At 35.7% G+C, this 18,681-nt stretch overlaps 1 protein-coding gene across 1 annotated transcript in view; it reads left to right on the top strand.

Annotated features, from left to right (window-relative positions):
- LOC123670119 (DENN domain-containing protein 5A) overlaps nucleotides 1–16,652 on the top strand; it is a 32,609-nt gene extending 15,957 nt beyond the window's left edge. The window contains exons 16-24 of the mRNA XM_045603626.1: nucleotides 262–297; nucleotides 1,363–1,555; nucleotides 1,928–2,178; nucleotides 2,587–2,729; nucleotides 3,252–3,370; nucleotides 6,316–6,482; nucleotides 14,852–15,034; nucleotides 15,441–15,651; nucleotides 16,475–16,652. Coding sequence (XP_045459582.1) covers nucleotides 262–297; nucleotides 1,363–1,555; nucleotides 1,928–2,178; nucleotides 2,587–2,729; nucleotides 3,252–3,370; nucleotides 6,316–6,482; nucleotides 14,852–15,034; nucleotides 15,441–15,651; nucleotides 16,475–16,652 — 1,481 coding nt within the window. The remainder of the gene's footprint in view (nucleotides 1–261; nucleotides 298–1,362; nucleotides 1,556–1,927; nucleotides 2,179–2,586; nucleotides 2,730–3,251; nucleotides 3,371–6,315; nucleotides 6,483–14,851; nucleotides 15,035–15,440; nucleotides 15,652–16,474) is intronic.
- Nucleotides 16,653–18,681: the final 2,029 nt, after the last annotated feature.

The following is an 18,681-nucleotide window of genomic DNA, read 5'->3' as shown; positions in this document are numbered from 1 at the left end:
TAATTATCAAATAAATCAGAAATATTAGAAAAATCAAAGCTTTATTATTAATTTATTACAAATCGATACAGATTTTTAGGACTACAATTTTTGTATATGTAACATACGACTGTCAAATTCCCTGTAATAATTAAGTCAATAGATTAGTGATATCATTTAAGTTACCTTTAGAAAAATGTACTGCTCTTTTTATAACGGTTTTCTATAATTTTAACGTTAGTATTTTCATCTTAACTACCTATTTTAATTTAAAACATGCAGCGTTGGCTTGGTGTGTGTTACGGAAACGGCTGGATTGTAAGTATATATCGATTGTTAAGAAAAATTTATAAACTGTCGTAAAAAGTTTTCAAAATTTGAAGACAATATTAAATGAAAAACTAAATTTGTACTTTTTTGGGACTCGTAGAGACAAAGAGATGTATAATTGGAAAAATTGATAATTAATTATATAATTAATTACCTTACTTGGTTTGTTAATCCTATAGAGCGATTAATCACACTTCTAAATAGACACTTAAAAATAATCAAAAATTACTTTACACAAGTAGGCTTCAAAAGCACCTTTGAATTGTACATATTACAAATTAAAATTATGTTTTTTTTTTTTAATTAAGTAATTATACTTCACAGTGAAGCTACCGCCGATTCGGAATGTAGATAAATAGCGACAGAGAACAATCGGCAATAAACTCTACAGTTAATCTTTATACTTATACTAGCTGACCCCGCAAACGTTGTTTTGCCATATATGTTATTAAACCCCCTTAATCCCACCCCCCCATTACTTAGGGGTATGAAAAATAGATGTTAGCCGATTCTTAGACCTACCCGATATACACACAAAATTTCCTAAAAATCTTTCCACCTGTTTCGGAGGAGTATTTTAACTAACATTGTGGCACGAGAATTTTGTATATAAGATATATTTTGATCAATATCTGGCATTGAAATACAGTGCCACTAAATCTTTATCATTCATATTGTCCGAAATATTCACAAAATAATTACCCTATCACCCTCATGAAATGTAGAAACCTAACGAAATATAACAGGTGAAGCCACGCAAATCATCTATACAAATGTTTTAGAAGAGTTTTTTTTTATGTCACTAGGTCGGCAAACAAGCGTACGGCTCACCTGATGGTAAGCGATTACCGTAGCTTAAACACCTGCAACACCAGAAGCATCGCAAGCGCGTTGCCGACCCAATCCCCAATACCCCAGGAGCCCTGGTCACCTTACTCACCAACAGGAACACAACACTGCTTGAAAACAGTATTATTTTGCTGTGATCTTCTGTAAGGTCGAGGTACTACCCCAGTCGGGCTGCTCCATATTTTGAGAGTCTTAATTTTGTAGATTTGTCATCCGTTGGTGCTGAAGTAGAGGCTCAGCAAAGTACGAGTGCAAACAGGTCGCGAGACAGCTCTCGCGGAGGGTCGAGAGATAGTTCTCGCGATCGACTTAGCAACTCCGGCACTTTGGAGAGGAAGTCTTCCCAACCACCGAACCCATTAAGACCTCTCCCGGAAAATCTCACCTTTGATATGAGGTTTAGAACATTTTTGTTTCCTAAAATTTATGATTTTTATTACATAATATAGCTTCTCTAAAATTTTGCACCACGTGACCACGCGTTTCTAAAAAAATACACAAAAGCGGTTTCCTTGTGATTAACAATTTTGTAATTGCAACTTTAGCTCCATTAAAGTTGAACTTGATTTCTATAAGTCAGACGAACTTGTTTTATTTTAAACATAAATAACTAGGTACGTATGTATCAATCATTACAGCCTATACAGTCCACTGCTGGACATAGACCTCCACAAGTTTACGCCATAAATGACGTGAACTCATGTGTTTTGCCCATAGTCACCACGATGTATCGATGTACGCCTTTAATTAAGCTTTCCTCGGTTTAAAGGAACGTACAAGCAATGACCGATATAAAGACAGAAATTGGCTACGCACGAGCCTGGGTGAGACTCTCGTTAGAGAAGAAATTGTTATCAAAGCATCTTCGAGAACTATTGTCTGATACCACGCTACTACGATCTCAATATAAAAGAACTGCATTTTTACGCTGTGAAGAAGAAAGGGAACAGTTTTTATACCATTTGTTGACACTCAATGCTGTTGATTATCATTGCTTTACTAACACTTATCCTACTACAAGTAAGTATTTTTTTAAAATTATATATATATATATATATATATGTATATATTATATTTCGTTTAATAAAAAATAAGTAACCTTAATTAATTGATTGACTTGCATTTAATGATTATTAAATTATACTGATAGGTATTCGAAGAGTAGAGAGACAATATAATGTTACTGAAAAAAATTTCTCATTATTTTTTACACTATTCTATTTTCGTGTTTTTTAAATTATCATCATAGCTTTATATTCCGAGAGGTATAATCATCTAGTTTTATATTTTGTTTTTACTATAAAGTAATAATTATTGCCATCTGAGACTGTAATAAGTTGAAATAAGATCGAAAATGTCACTCAAAATTAAGCTAATGTTTAATATTAAATGTTATATGTACAGAAATATTTTTCGCACTGATTCTAGAATTGCCATACCGTGTGTTGATCGTGCCATCTCGTAAAGCAAGTCAAACTACGGCTAACTGCTGGCTATCTATATCTGGCGCTAATGGTGAATCAACACCGAAAATCCCTATACCAAGAAACACGAATGAGTTCGTGTTCCATGTGAGTTGTTTTGTGCATACAATTGTAATAATTATGAATTAATAATAATAATATACGACTGACACAATGATCCCCACCGAAATTTACTCATATCCCGGGGAATTATACAATTCACAAGCGCAAACGTTTAGGTAAATTACTGTATGGAATATACAAATATTTGCCATCAGCAGGTATTGAAGAAGAGAAAGTTTTGTACAAAAAGTGTGTATTATATACACGCACTAATAACTCCGACACGCGACCTGAATTTACTCCTTAAGAACGAATACTGTGATATATTAATAATTAAACTAACATAGTATGTAAGAAATATTGTTTACTAACCAAAATGAGTCACTGGTCACTTTAATAAAGAATATTTATTATTATTATTAATATTAATATTATACACACACTTTCACATGATTTCACTCCCCATGTTTTTTTCATAAAACAGGCCTAATATCGTTTCTTAAGGAGTAAACTCCGCAAATTAGATATGAGTTCCATAAATATTATTAAGTTTGTTTTTAATTGCAGCACAAAAATTTAGGAATCTTGTCGACCCTCCGTATAGGTCATGATAATTCCGGGTTGTCTCCAAGGTGGCTTTTAGATCAGATATACGTGAGGAACGAAGTTACGGGACATACATATACGTAAGTAACATTTGCGAACAAAAACAGCGATTAAATATATATATAATATAAAATAATAATATATAAACAGCGATTCTTCTAATCCTATTTTAAAAATCACGCCCACTTTACCCATCCACATTTCTATTGGTGCGATCTCTCTATCAACTCAAATTATTGAGAAATACCTGAAAAAGTTGGACACAAAATAAGGGTCAGGGTCCCGATGGTTTACCCCCTTTATTTCTGAAAATGTGCAGTAAACAACTTTCTTATCCCTTATTTTTATTATTCTCCAAATCACTTGGGCGAAACGCCAAAAACCCACCAGGGTGAAATGCCAAAAATAGGGAAGAAGTCGCTCGTTACTCCAATTTTTAAATCCGGTGATAGATATAATATTAAAGATTATAGGCCAATTTCAGAATTATGTACTATTGCTAAGCTATTCGAGAAAATTATCTTTGATAACATCTTTCCTGCTTTACGAACCATACTTGCTCCTCAGCAACATGGTTTTATAAGTTAAAAAAAACTACCGACACTAATCTCTGTGAATTTGTACATCACGTATCGAATGCTATGGATCAAAGTTACCAGGTGGATGCCGTGTATACCGACTACTCTAAAGCTTTCTCTTTCTTCACGATCTTCTAATTATTAAACTCGAGGAGGTGGGTATACCCGGTGACCTCCTACGGTGGTTATCCTCTTATCTATGTGATAGAGGCCAAGCTATTGCGATCAGAGGTTTTTGTTCAACATTTGTCCCAGTAACGTCAGGTGTCCCCCAAGGCTCTCACCTCGGACCTCTTCTTTTTAACGTGTTTGTTAATGATATTCGTTACGTTCTTAAATACTCATTAATACTTCTCTATACAGATGATATGAAAATCTATAAAAATATAACTAACTCTAATGACTGCATGCTACTGCAGAATGATTTGGACGAACTTTGCAAATATTGTGTTGCTTATCATCTGCTTCTTAACATTAAGAAATGTAACATTATTTCATACTCGCGTAAGAAAACGCCAGTTATATTTAATTATAACTTAAATGGAAACCTTGATAGCAAATTAACATTTAAACCACATGTAGATATCATTGTTGCAAAGGCCTTTCGTACTCTTGGCTTCGTTCTGAGAGCTAGTAAGGATTTTAAAAACACGAATACTCTAATTACATTACTCATTAGTACGTCCAATTTTGGAATATGGTTCAATCATACGGAACCATCAATATAAAATATACATTAATGAAATAGAAAAGATCCAAAATAAATTTAAGAGAATTCTTACTACTAGATTCACAAATTTTGATGCACCTCTTGTTACGGTCGAACAGCGTCGTATGGAGAAAGACCAAATATTCTTGTATAGGTTGCTTAACAATATGGTAGGTTCTCCGATTCTTTTAAGTAGCTTGAACTTTAGATGCCCCATTAATACTTCGCGCTGTAAGTCCACTTTTAACATTCCCCTTACGAGAACAAAGTACGCCAAAAACAATTTTAATATCGTTCAAGTGCTCGATATAATAAAGTGTACGCAGAAATAGACTATTTTTCGGTTCCATTGGGATTGGTTAAGAAAAGAATCAAAGCCCTCTCTTATTGTTAGTGTTCTAATATTTCATTATTGACAGTAACATTATAAGATAGTTATTGTATTTTTTCTTTTTTTAATTTTGTAATGGTCTAACTAAATTGTTTTTATTTTGTTTTTTAATTGATTAACGATAATACGTATTTGATATAATGTAACTTACAAAAAAAAAGAGAAAAAAACTAAAACTTTAACTGATTAATGTTTGTATTGCAATGCCATATAAATAGTAATATTTATAAATGATCTATTACGATTTTCAATCGATTTAATTATAATTATACCTAATTGTATTCAATCAGTAGTTGGTATGATTGAGTTTTGTAATGTTGTATAAAATTTAATTTGTTATCCTTTAATTGTTTATTATTTAATTAATGAGTGTATTGAATTTTCCTATTTGTTTTTGTTTGTCTAATTGTTTATTTTAGTTTTGCTTGAATCATTTATATTTATATTTCTGTATGTGATTTATCGATTATTTCTTGTTAATGTGTTCTTTTTGCTCATTTATGAATTATTTACTGTTGGAAACTTTGATGGTTTGTGTATTGGCTATATGAATTTATTAATTAACTGTATAATTGTACTGTTTGTTCCCTAAATAAAATAAAATAAAAATAAATAAAATAAAATTTGTTTCTTAAAATAAGCTATTGAAATCTTTGAGCGCAGTAATGGAACGGATTATACCGTTCCAAAAAGGTGAAAACCACCTATACTGATAATAATTAATGCCCTCTCCACATTTCCGCATCATCAGTTACACTATAGTCCGTGCACTTATCAAAGATGGACGCCTGGTTTATCTTGAGAATGTTTTCAATTTTTTATTTTACAATATCTGATCAATTTACGGCAATTATTCTTTAATAACTCTCACTTAAATTTACTAAATTAATCATTCACGATCGCTAGCGGCACTCTTTTTTAAACGAACTGAGCCCCGAATGTGGAGTCTTGTCGCTTTCCAAGTTTACGCTTGCCCTTTGTCGCGGAACAAAAACCGATAGCAATCTGGGAATGAGTCGCGAAAGTGGTGCGAAGCCGTGTAGCAATACGCGAAACGATATTGCACTCATGTTTCATAGGTGGTTCGCAATTTCGCGCGCGATACACTGGACAATGTGGAGATGCCATAAGATGTAAAGCACGTTTGTCACAAATCATTATAAGAGATACAGTTTTAAGTGTCGTAGTATGCCCGTTACAATGCCATTTGTAATAGGTTCTGAATATCGATAACATTAATTCTGGCAATTGTGTTCCTAAAGAGTGGACAAGAAGACCATGTGAAACTTTTTACTGCAAAAGTACTAACTTTTGAGCATTTAATTTTATAACAAATATTATACCTAGGTTCCCGTGCAATCGTTGGCTGGGTACGGGCGTAGACGACGGTTCCACCGAGCGAGTGGTCGTGGCGGCACGCGCCCGCGAGCGCTCCCCGCGCACCCCGGCGCCCGCGCATCACGCGCTGTCGCCCACCACGCACCTCTCCACCTCCACCATACAGCACATGATCGGTGAGCACGCCGCACACACACGCGCACTCGCCCACCACGCACCTCTCCACCTCCACCATACAGCACATGATCGGTGAGCACGCCGCACACACACGCGCACTCGCCCACCACGCACCTCTCCACCTCCACCATACAGCACATGATCGGTGAGCACGCCGCACACACACGCGCACTCGCCCACCACGCACCTCTCCACCTCCACCATACAGCACATGATCGGTGAGCACGCCGCACACACACGCGCACTCGCCCACCACGCACCTCTCCACCTCCACCATACAGCACATGATCGGTGAGCACGCCGCACACACACGCGCACTCGCCCACCACGCACCTCTCCACCTCCACCATACAGCACATGATCGGTGAGCACGCCGCACACACACGCGCACTCGCCCACCACGCACCTCTCCACCTCCACCATACAGCACATGATCGGTGAGCACGCCGCACACACACGCGCACTCGCCCACCACGCACCTCTCCACCTCCACCATACAGCACATGATCGGTGAGCACGCCGCACACACACGCGCACTCGCCCACCACGCACCTCTCCACCTCCACCATACAGCACATGATCGGTGAGCACGCCGCACACACACGCGCACTCGCCCACCACGCACCTCTCCACCTCCACCATACAGCACATGATCGGTGAGCACGCCGCACACACACGCGCACTCGCCCACCACGCACCTCTCCACCTCCACCATACAGCACATGATCGGTGAGCACGCCGCACACACACGCGCACTCGCCCACCACGCACCTCTCCACCTCCACCATACAGCACATGATCGGTGAGCACGCCGCACACACACGCGCACTCGCCCACCACGCACCTCTCCACCTCCACCATACAGCACATGATCGGTGAGCACGCCGCACACACACGCGCACTCGCCCACCACGCACCTCTCCACCTCCACCATACAGCACATGATCGGTGAGCACGCCGCACACACACGCGCACTCGCCCACCACGCACCTGTAGTGTAGTAACATTTAGTTTATAAGACATGTATTTTCATTATATGTAGGCAGAATAAATCAGAGCGTTGTCCGGAACACTTGTGCGCCTTTTACTGTATCTCCCCGTACCTCACACCTCATGGCGACCCTGCCATGCCGTGGCGGTTGCGAGTGTCGGGTGACCGGCGCAAAACGCAAACGCGACGGATTCCAGTGTGCCTCGGTGCAACTTTTAAAGAATTTATAATTTATAATTTATAACGAGCAGTGAATAAAGTGAGACCTTCATTAAAACTATATCTAATTAATAAATAATATGGGGAAAAATTACTCGAAAAACGAAGATAAGGAAATATTAATAACGCAGAATGCCGCTGCAGGGAGTAACACTGGAGGAATTACAGAAATCGAAAGTAACATAAAAACGAGTAATATTTTAATCACCGTGGCCCTAATAATTTTTATTTGTACTATGGTTTACTTGGCATGGAAAAGCTGGAGAAATAAAGAAAGAAAATGGATAGAAAAAAGAATGCAGTCTGAATTTTTTACGAGAATTCGGCAGAGGTTTTCTGGCAGATTCAACCCTACAAACGCTGACGAAGGAGATACGGTATAGTGAAAAGTGAATAGTGAAAGTAAAAAGTTAAAAAGTAATAATAATATAAATGAAAAGTGAAAATATGTGAAGTGAAAACCTTTCCCTCCCCTCTATTGTTAATTTCTGTGTATAGATTTCATACCATATTTACGTAAAATATGTAAGAACTATGTGTAATATTGACTGTAAGTTTAAAACTATATGGAAAAAGAATTAGAAATTATTTTAAATAAGTTAAGTGAAATTCAAATTGATTTAAGGAAATTAGGTCCCACTAGAAGATTACAATATACAGGTAATGTGAATAAAAAAATTGTAAAAGCTGAAAAACTATTTCGTGAATATAAAGATATTATTAATATTTTTAACGAACAAAAATGTAAAGTTGAATTAAAAGATTATGTTTATGGAATATTAGAACGCATTGAATTAGTATATAATAAAATTTTAAATTACAAAATTAATTGTGTGGATAGTATAATGGAAAAATCGGAAATAACAAAAATGGATAGGTTCGACTTAAAAACTGCTACTTATTTAATTCCCGTAATGGATAATACGGAAGAAACTACTGAAAAAATTATTGACGGAATTGAAATGTATGATGAATATCTTGTAGATTTCACACAGAAAAAATTATTAATTTCATTTGTATTAAAAACCAGGTTAACTAAATGTGCTAAATTAAAATTAAAAAGCGAATATAGTGATGTAAAGAGCTTAATCCATGATATTAGAAATTCTTTATTAACAAAAAAATCAGCAAATGCGATACTTAGCCAATTAAATAACTTATCTCAAAATAATATGTCAATTCATGAGTATGGAGATAAATTATCTGAGTTATTTGTAGGCCTCACTATAGCACAGAGCAACGGAAACCCGAAGGCTTGTGAGATATTGAGACCTATTAATGAAAAATTAGCGATTAAAAGATTTGCAGATGGATTACGTAATAGGCGACTCAGCACAATTATATCAGCTCGAGACTACTCCGAGTTGAAGGATGCAGTCCGTGCTGCTGAAGACGAGGAGTTGGGACAACCTTCATCGTCTAACAATATATTCAACGCGCAAAGAAGAGGTAATCGAATCCCCTACTATAGGTCTTCCCAAAGAGGCAGAGGCGGACGAACCAATAAAACTAATTTTTACTCACATCGTGGACGGAACAACAATCTCAATAATACCCCTCGTACAGGTATGTATGTTAAAAATAATTATAATAATTCAGGATATTATTCTAACAAAAACCACTCGACCCCGACTCGAGGTCCCCGTCGAGTTTACAATAGTAGCGGTAACCGTAGTAAGCAAAATATTTGTTCGGTACAACTTGAAGAAGAAAAAACTACTGAACCGAAACAGTTTTTTCGGGACTAAAAATTATATTTTAAATTACGAAAACAATGTAAAATACATATTCTTAAATATCTATAGAAAAAAAATGTTCGTGGTTACTAGATACCGGTGCATCTTTATCGGCTATTCGTAGTAGTATATTATCGAAACATACACCGATACATAAAGACCCTATAGTCATTAACGGTATAGGTGGCAAGACATATTCAGAGGGTTATGTTTATTTAACTTTACAGGCGTTAGATGGAACTAATTATGAACACAAATTTTATTTGTTTGAGGAATTACCTTGTAAATCAGATGGAATAATTGGGTTAGATTTTCTAAACAATTTTTATTCGATTATCGATTTAGAGAAAAATATATTAATGTTAACAAATGAAAAACAAAGCCAGATACCATTATATACTTCACCTAAATTATGTACAGACTATATAACGATACCAGCACGATGCGAAACTATTCATTATATAAAGTTAAATTCAGATGTGAAAGAAGATAGTGTGATTGTACAGGAAGAATTACAAGAAAATTTATTTTTAGCTAGTTTAATAGTAAAACCAAAAAATAACATAATACCTATTAGATTAATGAATACTAGTGACAAAGAAATTATTATTCCAATTTTTCAACCTCAGCTATTACCATTAAAAGAGTATAATGTTTGTTCTTTTGATAAGTGTACTTCGAACTCTACACGTGCAAAAACATTGTTGCAATCTTTGAAACTTGATCACTTAGGTACAAGTGAACGTAACAGTATAGAGAGTATTTGTTCAAAGTATGCTGACATATTTTATTTACCCGGTGATAAGCTTACGACTACTAACTTGTGTGAACAATCAATTAATTTGAAACGAAATGTAAATCCAGTTTATATAAAACCATATAGATTACCACATAGTTTAAAACCTGAAGTAGATAAACAAATTAAACAAATGTTAGCTGATGACATAATAGAACCATCACAAAGTGAATGGTCCAGTCCGATATTGTTAGTACCCAAAAAATCAGATGACAAAAATAATAAAAAGTGGAGATTAGTTATAGACTATCGAAAGTTAAATGAAGTAATACAGGATGATAAATTTCCATTACCAAACATAACAGAGATATTGGATTCGTTATCAGGCGCAATTTATTTCTCTCATTTAGACCTAAGTCAATCATATTATCAATGTTCATTAAAACCCGAATCTAGACCAATCACATCATTTACAACTAGTACAGGTCAGTTTCAAATGAAACGTCTACCTATGGGGCTAAAGATCAGTCCCAGCGCTTTCTCTAGAGTCATGTCAGTAGCTATGTCAGGTCTTAACTATATAAATTGTTTTATTTATTTAGACGATTGTGTTTGCTTCGGAAGAAATTTAGAATCACATAATAAAAACTTAATAGAAATTTTCGAACGCTTACGTAAAGTCAATCTCAAACTAAATCCGAGTAAATGTCAATTCTTAAAAACAGAACTATTATATTTAGGCCATACGATATCCTCTAAAGGAATTCAACCAGACCAAGACAAAATTAAGACTATTCAAAATTACCCAATACCGACGAACGTCGATGAGTTGAGACGTTTTGTGGCAATGTGTAATTACTATAGAAAGTTTATTAAAAATTTTGCTGAATTAACTAATTGTTTAAATAAACTTTGTAGGAGGAATGTCAAATATGAGTGGACTGAACAGTGTGAGATATCATTTAATATTTTGAAAAATGCTTTAATAAATCCACCCATTCTACAATACCCTGATTTTTCAAAAGAATTTATATTACAAACTGATGCTTCAGGGACAGCAATAGGTGCAGTACTTTGTAATAATAACATGAGAGCTGTAGCATATGCTAGTAGACCTTTGAATAAAGCTGAATTAAATTACCCAACTATACAGAAAGAACTACTTGCCATAGTTTGGAGTGTAAAATATTTTCGACCATATTTATTTGGACGTACTTTTACTATTATGACGGATCATAAACCCCTTATATACCTATTTGGACTAAAAGACCCTTCAAGTAGACTTTTAAAATTTCGGTTAGCACTAGAAGAGTATGATTTTAAAGTAGTATACGTGAAAGGTAAAGAAAATGTAATAGCGGACGCTTTATCGCGAATAAGTATGACTTCCCAAGATTTGAAAGCTATGAATGAAAGTTTATTAGCAGTAACAACAAGAGCACAGGCTAAGAAAGTAAAAGAGGCAGAAAGAAAGAATGAAAGTGGAGATGATAGAATGATAAGCGATATTCCAAGTATTGACCCGAACAATTGGCCTGATCAACCAAGTGTTGTGGAAATACTTAGAATACCGAGTGGATCAGTTGAGTTAAGTTTAATACAAGGGAAAGAACTAAGAAAAATGAAAGAGAAAAAATATATGGATGTCGAATCTGAATGTTTCGCATTTAATAAAAATAAAAATATATTATATGTTAACCTTGATTTTAAAGCACATTATACGCGAGACGTTTTTGTGGAAAAATTGAGGAAAATATGTGAAAAGTTAGAAATTAGAGAAATATGCATTATAAAGAAAGAAGATAACGCGTTATTTATAAGGAGTCTTATAGAAGAAATAAAAAGTAAAAATAAATATAACGGTCCAAGGATTTGTATTTTGAAAGGTATAAAAAGAATAGATAGTGACGAGGAAAAACAATTTATTATGAATGACTATCATCTGCTACCCACAAGCGGACATGCTGGGATTCGCAGAATGGTAAATAACATAAAACGTAAATTCTACTGGCCAGGAATAGAAAATGATGTTAAGAGTTACGTTAGAAAGTGTGAAAAATGTCAAAAAAGTAAACATTCTAGGCATATTAAGGAACCCCTAGTTATTACAACCACAGCTAGTTCTGCTTTGGAAAAAGTTTTTCTAGACATAATAGGTCCATTAGATAGAGATTTAGAAGATAATAAATATATATTAACAATACAATGTGAATTAAGTAAATTTGTAGAGGCATATCCTCTTAGAAATAAGGAAACGGTAAGTATAGCTAAGAATTTTGTGAATAATTTCATTTTAAGGTTCGGAATCCCAAAGGTCATCACTACGGATCGTGGAACTGAATTTATATCGGATACAATGGAACAGGTTTGTAAGTTACTAAATATAGAAAAACTAAGTTCTACTGCATACCATCATCAAACTATTGGTTCTCTTGAAAATGCACATAAACATTTAGGTTCATTTCTGCGCATACAATGTGATAACCATCCAGAGACATGGAGCCAATGGCTACCATTTTGGTGTTTTACATATAATAATACAATTCACTCAAGTACAAGATATGCACCATACGAGTTAGTTTTTGGAAAATCATGTGTAATACCTAGTAGAATTTCTTCTGACATTGAACCTTTATACAATCCAGACAATTACAGTTTAGAATTAAAGTACAGGTTACAGACAGCTAATAGGGATGCGAGAGAAAATTTGTTAAAGTCTAAAGAGAAAAGAAAACAGAAATATGATAAAAAGGTAAATAAAATAAAATACAAACCAAATGATATGTTATTAGTAAAAAATGAAACAGGAGGAAAATTAGATACCTTGTATAATGGCCCGTATTTAGTTATTGAAGAGCAGGAACCGAATGTAAAAATTTTGAGAAATAATAAAATTGAAATTATTCATAAAAATAGAACAAAACTTTTTGTAAAAGATAAATAATTAATGTTTATTTCTAAATCATTTCAAATTATTGTATACTATATTTAGATACATACTAATTGTTTATTACTATTACTTTTACTTATTAAAACTTTTCATATTTACATTATATACTTATACAAAAAAAAAAAAAAAACTTAATTATGTAATTAATTTTTATTTTTTTTATTTTGCCCCGGTGGTGTAGTGTAGTAACATTTAGTTTATAAGACATGTATTTTCATTATATGTAGGCAGAATAAATCAGAGCGTTGTCCGGAACACTTGTGCGCCTTTTACTGTATCTCCCCGTACCTCACACCTCACACCTCTCCACCTCCACCATACAGCACATGATCGGTGAGCACGCCGCACACACACGCGCACTCGCCCACCACGCACCTCTCCACCTCCACCATACAGCACATGATCGGTGAGCACGCCGCACACACACGCGCACTCGCCCACCACGCACCTCTCCACCTCCACCATACAGCACATGATCGGTGAGCACGCCGCACACACACGCGCACTCGCCCACCACGCACCTCTCCACCTCCACCATACAGCACATGATCGGTGAGCACGCCGCACACACACGCGCACTCGCCCACCACGCACCTCTCCACCTCCACCATACAGCACATGATCGGTGAGCACGCCGCACACACACGCGCACTCGCCCACCACGCACCTCTCCACCTCCACCATACAGCACATGATCGGTGAGCACGCCGCACACACACGCGCACTCGCCCACCACGCACCTCTCCACCTCCACCATACAGCACATGATCGGTGAGCACGCCGCACACACACGCGCACTCGCCCACCACGCACCTCTCCACCTCCACCATACAGCACATGATCGGTGAGCACGCCGCACACACACGCGCACTCGCCCACCACGCACCTCTCCACCTCCACCATACAGCACATGATCGGTGAGCACGCCGCACACACACGCGCACTCGCCCACCACGCACCTCTCCACCTCCACCATACAGCACATGATCGGTGAGCACGCCGCACACACACGCGCACTCGCCCACCACGCACCTCTCCACCTCCACCATACAGCACATGATCGGTGAGCACGCCGCACACACACGCGCACTCGCCCACCACGCACCTCTCCACCTCCACCATACAGCACATGATCGGTGAGCACGCCGCACACACACGCGCACTCGCCCACCACGCACCTCTCCACCTCCACCATACAGCACATGATCGGTGAGCACGCCGCACACACACGCGCACTCGCCCACCACGCACCTCTCCACCTCCACCATACAGCACATGATCGGTGAGCACGCCGCACACACACGCGCACTCGCCCACCACGCACCTCTCCACCTCCACCATACAGCACATGATCGGTGAGCACGCCGCACAAACACGCACACTCCCGCGCTAAATATAAGTAAACAAATCTAAGCTAAGTATCGAATTAAAAAATTATTATTTTCAAAATGCTGGGATACGTTATGTTGTTAACAAAAGCGAGTGTGCTTTAGACCACACGACTGAACTTAACTTATTTAGCGCCATCTAAATTATATCTCCCTCTCAACTTCCGTTCACCTCGTCTGATTACACCTCGCGCTTGCAATGCTTATGATGTTCCGAGCGCCTATAAGCTACGGTAATCGCTTACTATCAGGTGAGCCGTATCTATGCTTGTTTGGCGACCTAGTTGTATGAAAAAAAAAACTTTTCAGATATACAATAATCGCCAAGATCTAAACTATATTTTGCAGGTGATTGCGTTAATGCTATTGTGAAATGGCATTATCAGTCTAAGCGTGAAAAAGACGCTAATTCGCTGAGTGTGTTGCTTTGCGGGGAAAATGGTTTAGTGAAATGCTTGGAGCAAGCGTTCTTATGCGGCTTCAAGTCTGCTCGGCTTTTTGGCAAGAATCTTTTCATTTGGGATTACTTTGGTGAGATATTTTGGCTTGGATCTAGCTTTAGAAATATATATATATATATATATACCCTCATGTGATTAATTTAAATTTTCCAGTACATAGATAATACATATATTGACAAAATCTGATAGTTCAACATCTGATAGTTGACAGACAATGTTAATTAATTAATTTTATGTAAATTAATTACGAAAATAAGTTAGTTTTGCATAAACCGTCCAATGAGCCAAGCGTAGCTATAATTTAAAATGAAAGTATGGTTCGGACGGAGCTTCTTTAAGAAGCTTAATGTAAACTTTATCACGCGGTAAAATAAGTTGAATCAATCCTATTTTATTTATATAGAAGAAAATACCAATTACTAACCTAAAAACGTATTTTGTAAGTGAAAATATCATGTATAACATGTTCTTTACAGCCAGAGTAAAAGACGAATTCAAGATGAGCTTATGCGACGAATCAAACGTGCAATCTAATAAAAGTTGCGGCGTTTCATACAATTGTAGACAGGACCAGGAACACAGAGCGATATGGAGATGCTACTGCCACCTGTTAGACGAGATTAATTCTGTGGGACGGTCACTTGGAAAAGATGGAAAATTTCAACTTTTCATTTGCCTTAGTTTACGGTACACATATTTTTATATTGCAAGTTAATTTATTTTTAAACAACTTATATATCGTAATGGATAAATATTTTATGAATATTACATATATTTAAAAAAAGTTGGAGATAGTCGTAATAGAGTTTTATAACGAACTAGCTGCTGCCCGCGACGCTGCTGACCAAAAACACCTACGACCTAGACACCTACCTTTTAAAATAACATTCATTTACCTGTTTCTTCTTTACAATTCTCATAGATGGCGCTGCTTTAAAATTGTCTTGTCCACTTATATTCATTTAATTATGTTTATCGGCTTAGTTACTTATATTACGTGATTTTTATAGTGTGAAGCTAGCTTATATAGCATGGTTATTAACATAATAACAACAACATTCAAATATGCGTGTTGTAACAGAATGAGTTGAGGAAATAAAGGTTCACTGCTCGTTCCCGGTAGGTGATAGCGTGATAATATGTAGCCTATATGTTGACCCGACTTCTTAATAATATTCGTGCCAAATTTGAAGTAAATCCATGCGGTATTTTTTGAGTTTATCCCGGACATACATACAGACAGACAAAAATTCTAAAAACTATATTTTTGGCTTCGGTATCGATTGTAGATCACATCCCAAGTATTCTTTAAAAAAAATATTCATTGTACAGTTTTGACTTTCCTACCATTTTATTATATGTATAAATACATACATTTTCTATCTTTATTATGACATTTTGTGAAGCCGTCGTTTTTAACTATGGCTGGAATTAAAATATACCAAAACATCTGATGGCTATCCATTTCTATAAACAACGTGACATCAACGTCAAAATGTTTTGTTTCCAGCGAACACTGGCTCCACAGGATGTTAGTGCCGATGTCTCTGACGCGAGTTACGTCAGAAATGTACGAGGAACAGAGCTTTTTGCGAAAGCGAGGACTACTCACCTTCTTGAGGCAGATACTCGAACCCTTGGACGAATTCGATATAGTTCTAGAAAATTCTCTCACCCAAGGCATTTAACTCCTTTCAGATTATATTTTCGTATTTCTTATGTAGATTGTAAATGTGATTTCGTCAAACGTATAACAGAAACAGTTCTCTTTGTTGAAATAATTGAGAGGCGTAAATTTTTTCAATATTTTTAGGAACGGTAAAGATGAGAGTATATTAAAACAATATTTAGTACATAAGCGGAATTAAATACTCATAGGATAAGTTTAAATGATTTAATTTAAGATATTCCAGACTTATGAATTTATTTTTGTTTTTCAGGGTAATTTTTGTATACATTTATTATTATGTTTTACTATTGTTAAGTTTTTTGTACTTGCCAGTTGAAACCAAAGATTGTTTATGACGTACACGTCTGTTTAAATTTACTTCTAAAATTTATCATTGTCATTGAGGAAATGTTTTATATTTTTTATATCCTATTGTTGTTTTCATGTAGTAACTGATATCATTATGTCTTACCAAAAATATGAACTGCCATACATTAATACTCTAGACATCGGCTAGTATTATAGATATCTATCCGTAAAATAGTTTTCTGTGATAGCAAAATTTTTAAAGAAACAAAAGTGTCGGAGCATTCAAAGCGTTATATCGTAGGATTACTCTTAATGCTCATATATTTTATTTGCGGATATTTCTGACTTAGCAAGATGAACTTTTAATTTGACTGTCAAAAAACAGATAATCAACTTTTCGGTTGCTGCACTGTTTATAAACGTTTTATATTTGGACTAGATATTAATCTAGCTTCCACCCGCATCTGCATCCGTACGAAACCAGAAAATATTGTTTGTATAGCTTTAACGCCGACCTCGCTTTGCAACATTTTATTTTGATGCTCCGCTCCTTTTAATAGTAGCGTAATTTTATATACTGTCTTGGTAAATGGGCTACCCAAGATTTTTTTCAATTCGAATCTTCATGAGATTAGCGCATTTAACAAATTTTTTATTAGTATAGATATATTGGCAGGATATGTATATAAATATAAATAATAACAATCCTAAAGTCTAGTCGGTCAAATGTAATGTGCTTAAAATCACGAAGATAGTGTTGTAAACTTTGTAAAGTACTGGAATAAACAAAAACCAACTACCTATAATAGTTTGGTCAGTGCAATTATAATGTCAATCTAAAATGTGCTGTAACAAATCTAAAAAATAAAAAATATGTCTCTGTGCCCATGTGTTATTGCTGATTTTCATATATTTCTAAGTATATTTTTCTCAACTCTCTAAAATCGTGAAAAAGAAATTCATCTTAATTTTTTTTAAGTCTACTGCTAATTAAATTTTCTTTTTGGTTCTGTGACGTTAATTGGTTGATACTAGAGCCGCTACAATATTACTAGTTGCATTCGTTCTATAGTATTGCTATTCCCAGGACCGGAATTAGAGGTCTGGGTATCACGGGGCAACAAAGGAGTGGAGGCCCTTTGCCCCAAATTATTTTCCAAATGGATAGTTTTTTAAAGGCAAAATGCGAAAAAAAAAATACGTAAGGAAAAGTGGTTTACTAGTGTTTATTAGTCTGAATATGAATTATTTTTTCCGAAGTCTTGTGGCCCTGAGCTGTAGCTCCGGTTGCATTCCCCTAAATACGGCCCTGTTTATACCAATCGATAGCGTTGATAAAATAAAACACAAGTCAAACGTATAAATACTGTCAATATCTTTAGGTATTTATACTTAATACTTATATATATAATATTAAGTAAAATATTTATTTATATATAATAATATTGTAAACATTACAGATCTTATAATCTAATGCGTTTTCCAAATTTCGGTTATATCGAATCTTTGATTTATATTATTAAAAAACTGGATTTATCACTAGAAGAATTTCATTATTAATGGTTACATAGTATTGGTTAATTGCCAACTGAAAAATAAAAGAATTATATTTAATGCCGATATTTGATTATAATTAATATTTAATACAAGTGAAGGTATTGATCATTTGTATAGACCGTTTTTCGACCACTTTAGATCAAAGATATCGACACAATCGATACTTAGTCAGTTTCCGATCG

Source organism: Melitaea cinxia, chromosome 4 (assembly GCF_905220565.1).
Source record: "Melitaea cinxia chromosome 4, ilMelCinx1.1, whole genome shotgun sequence".
NCBI lineage: Eukaryota > Metazoa > Arthropoda > Insecta > Lepidoptera > Nymphalidae > Melitaea > Melitaea cinxia.
This window is presented reverse-complemented; position numbering and strand designations above follow the sequence as displayed.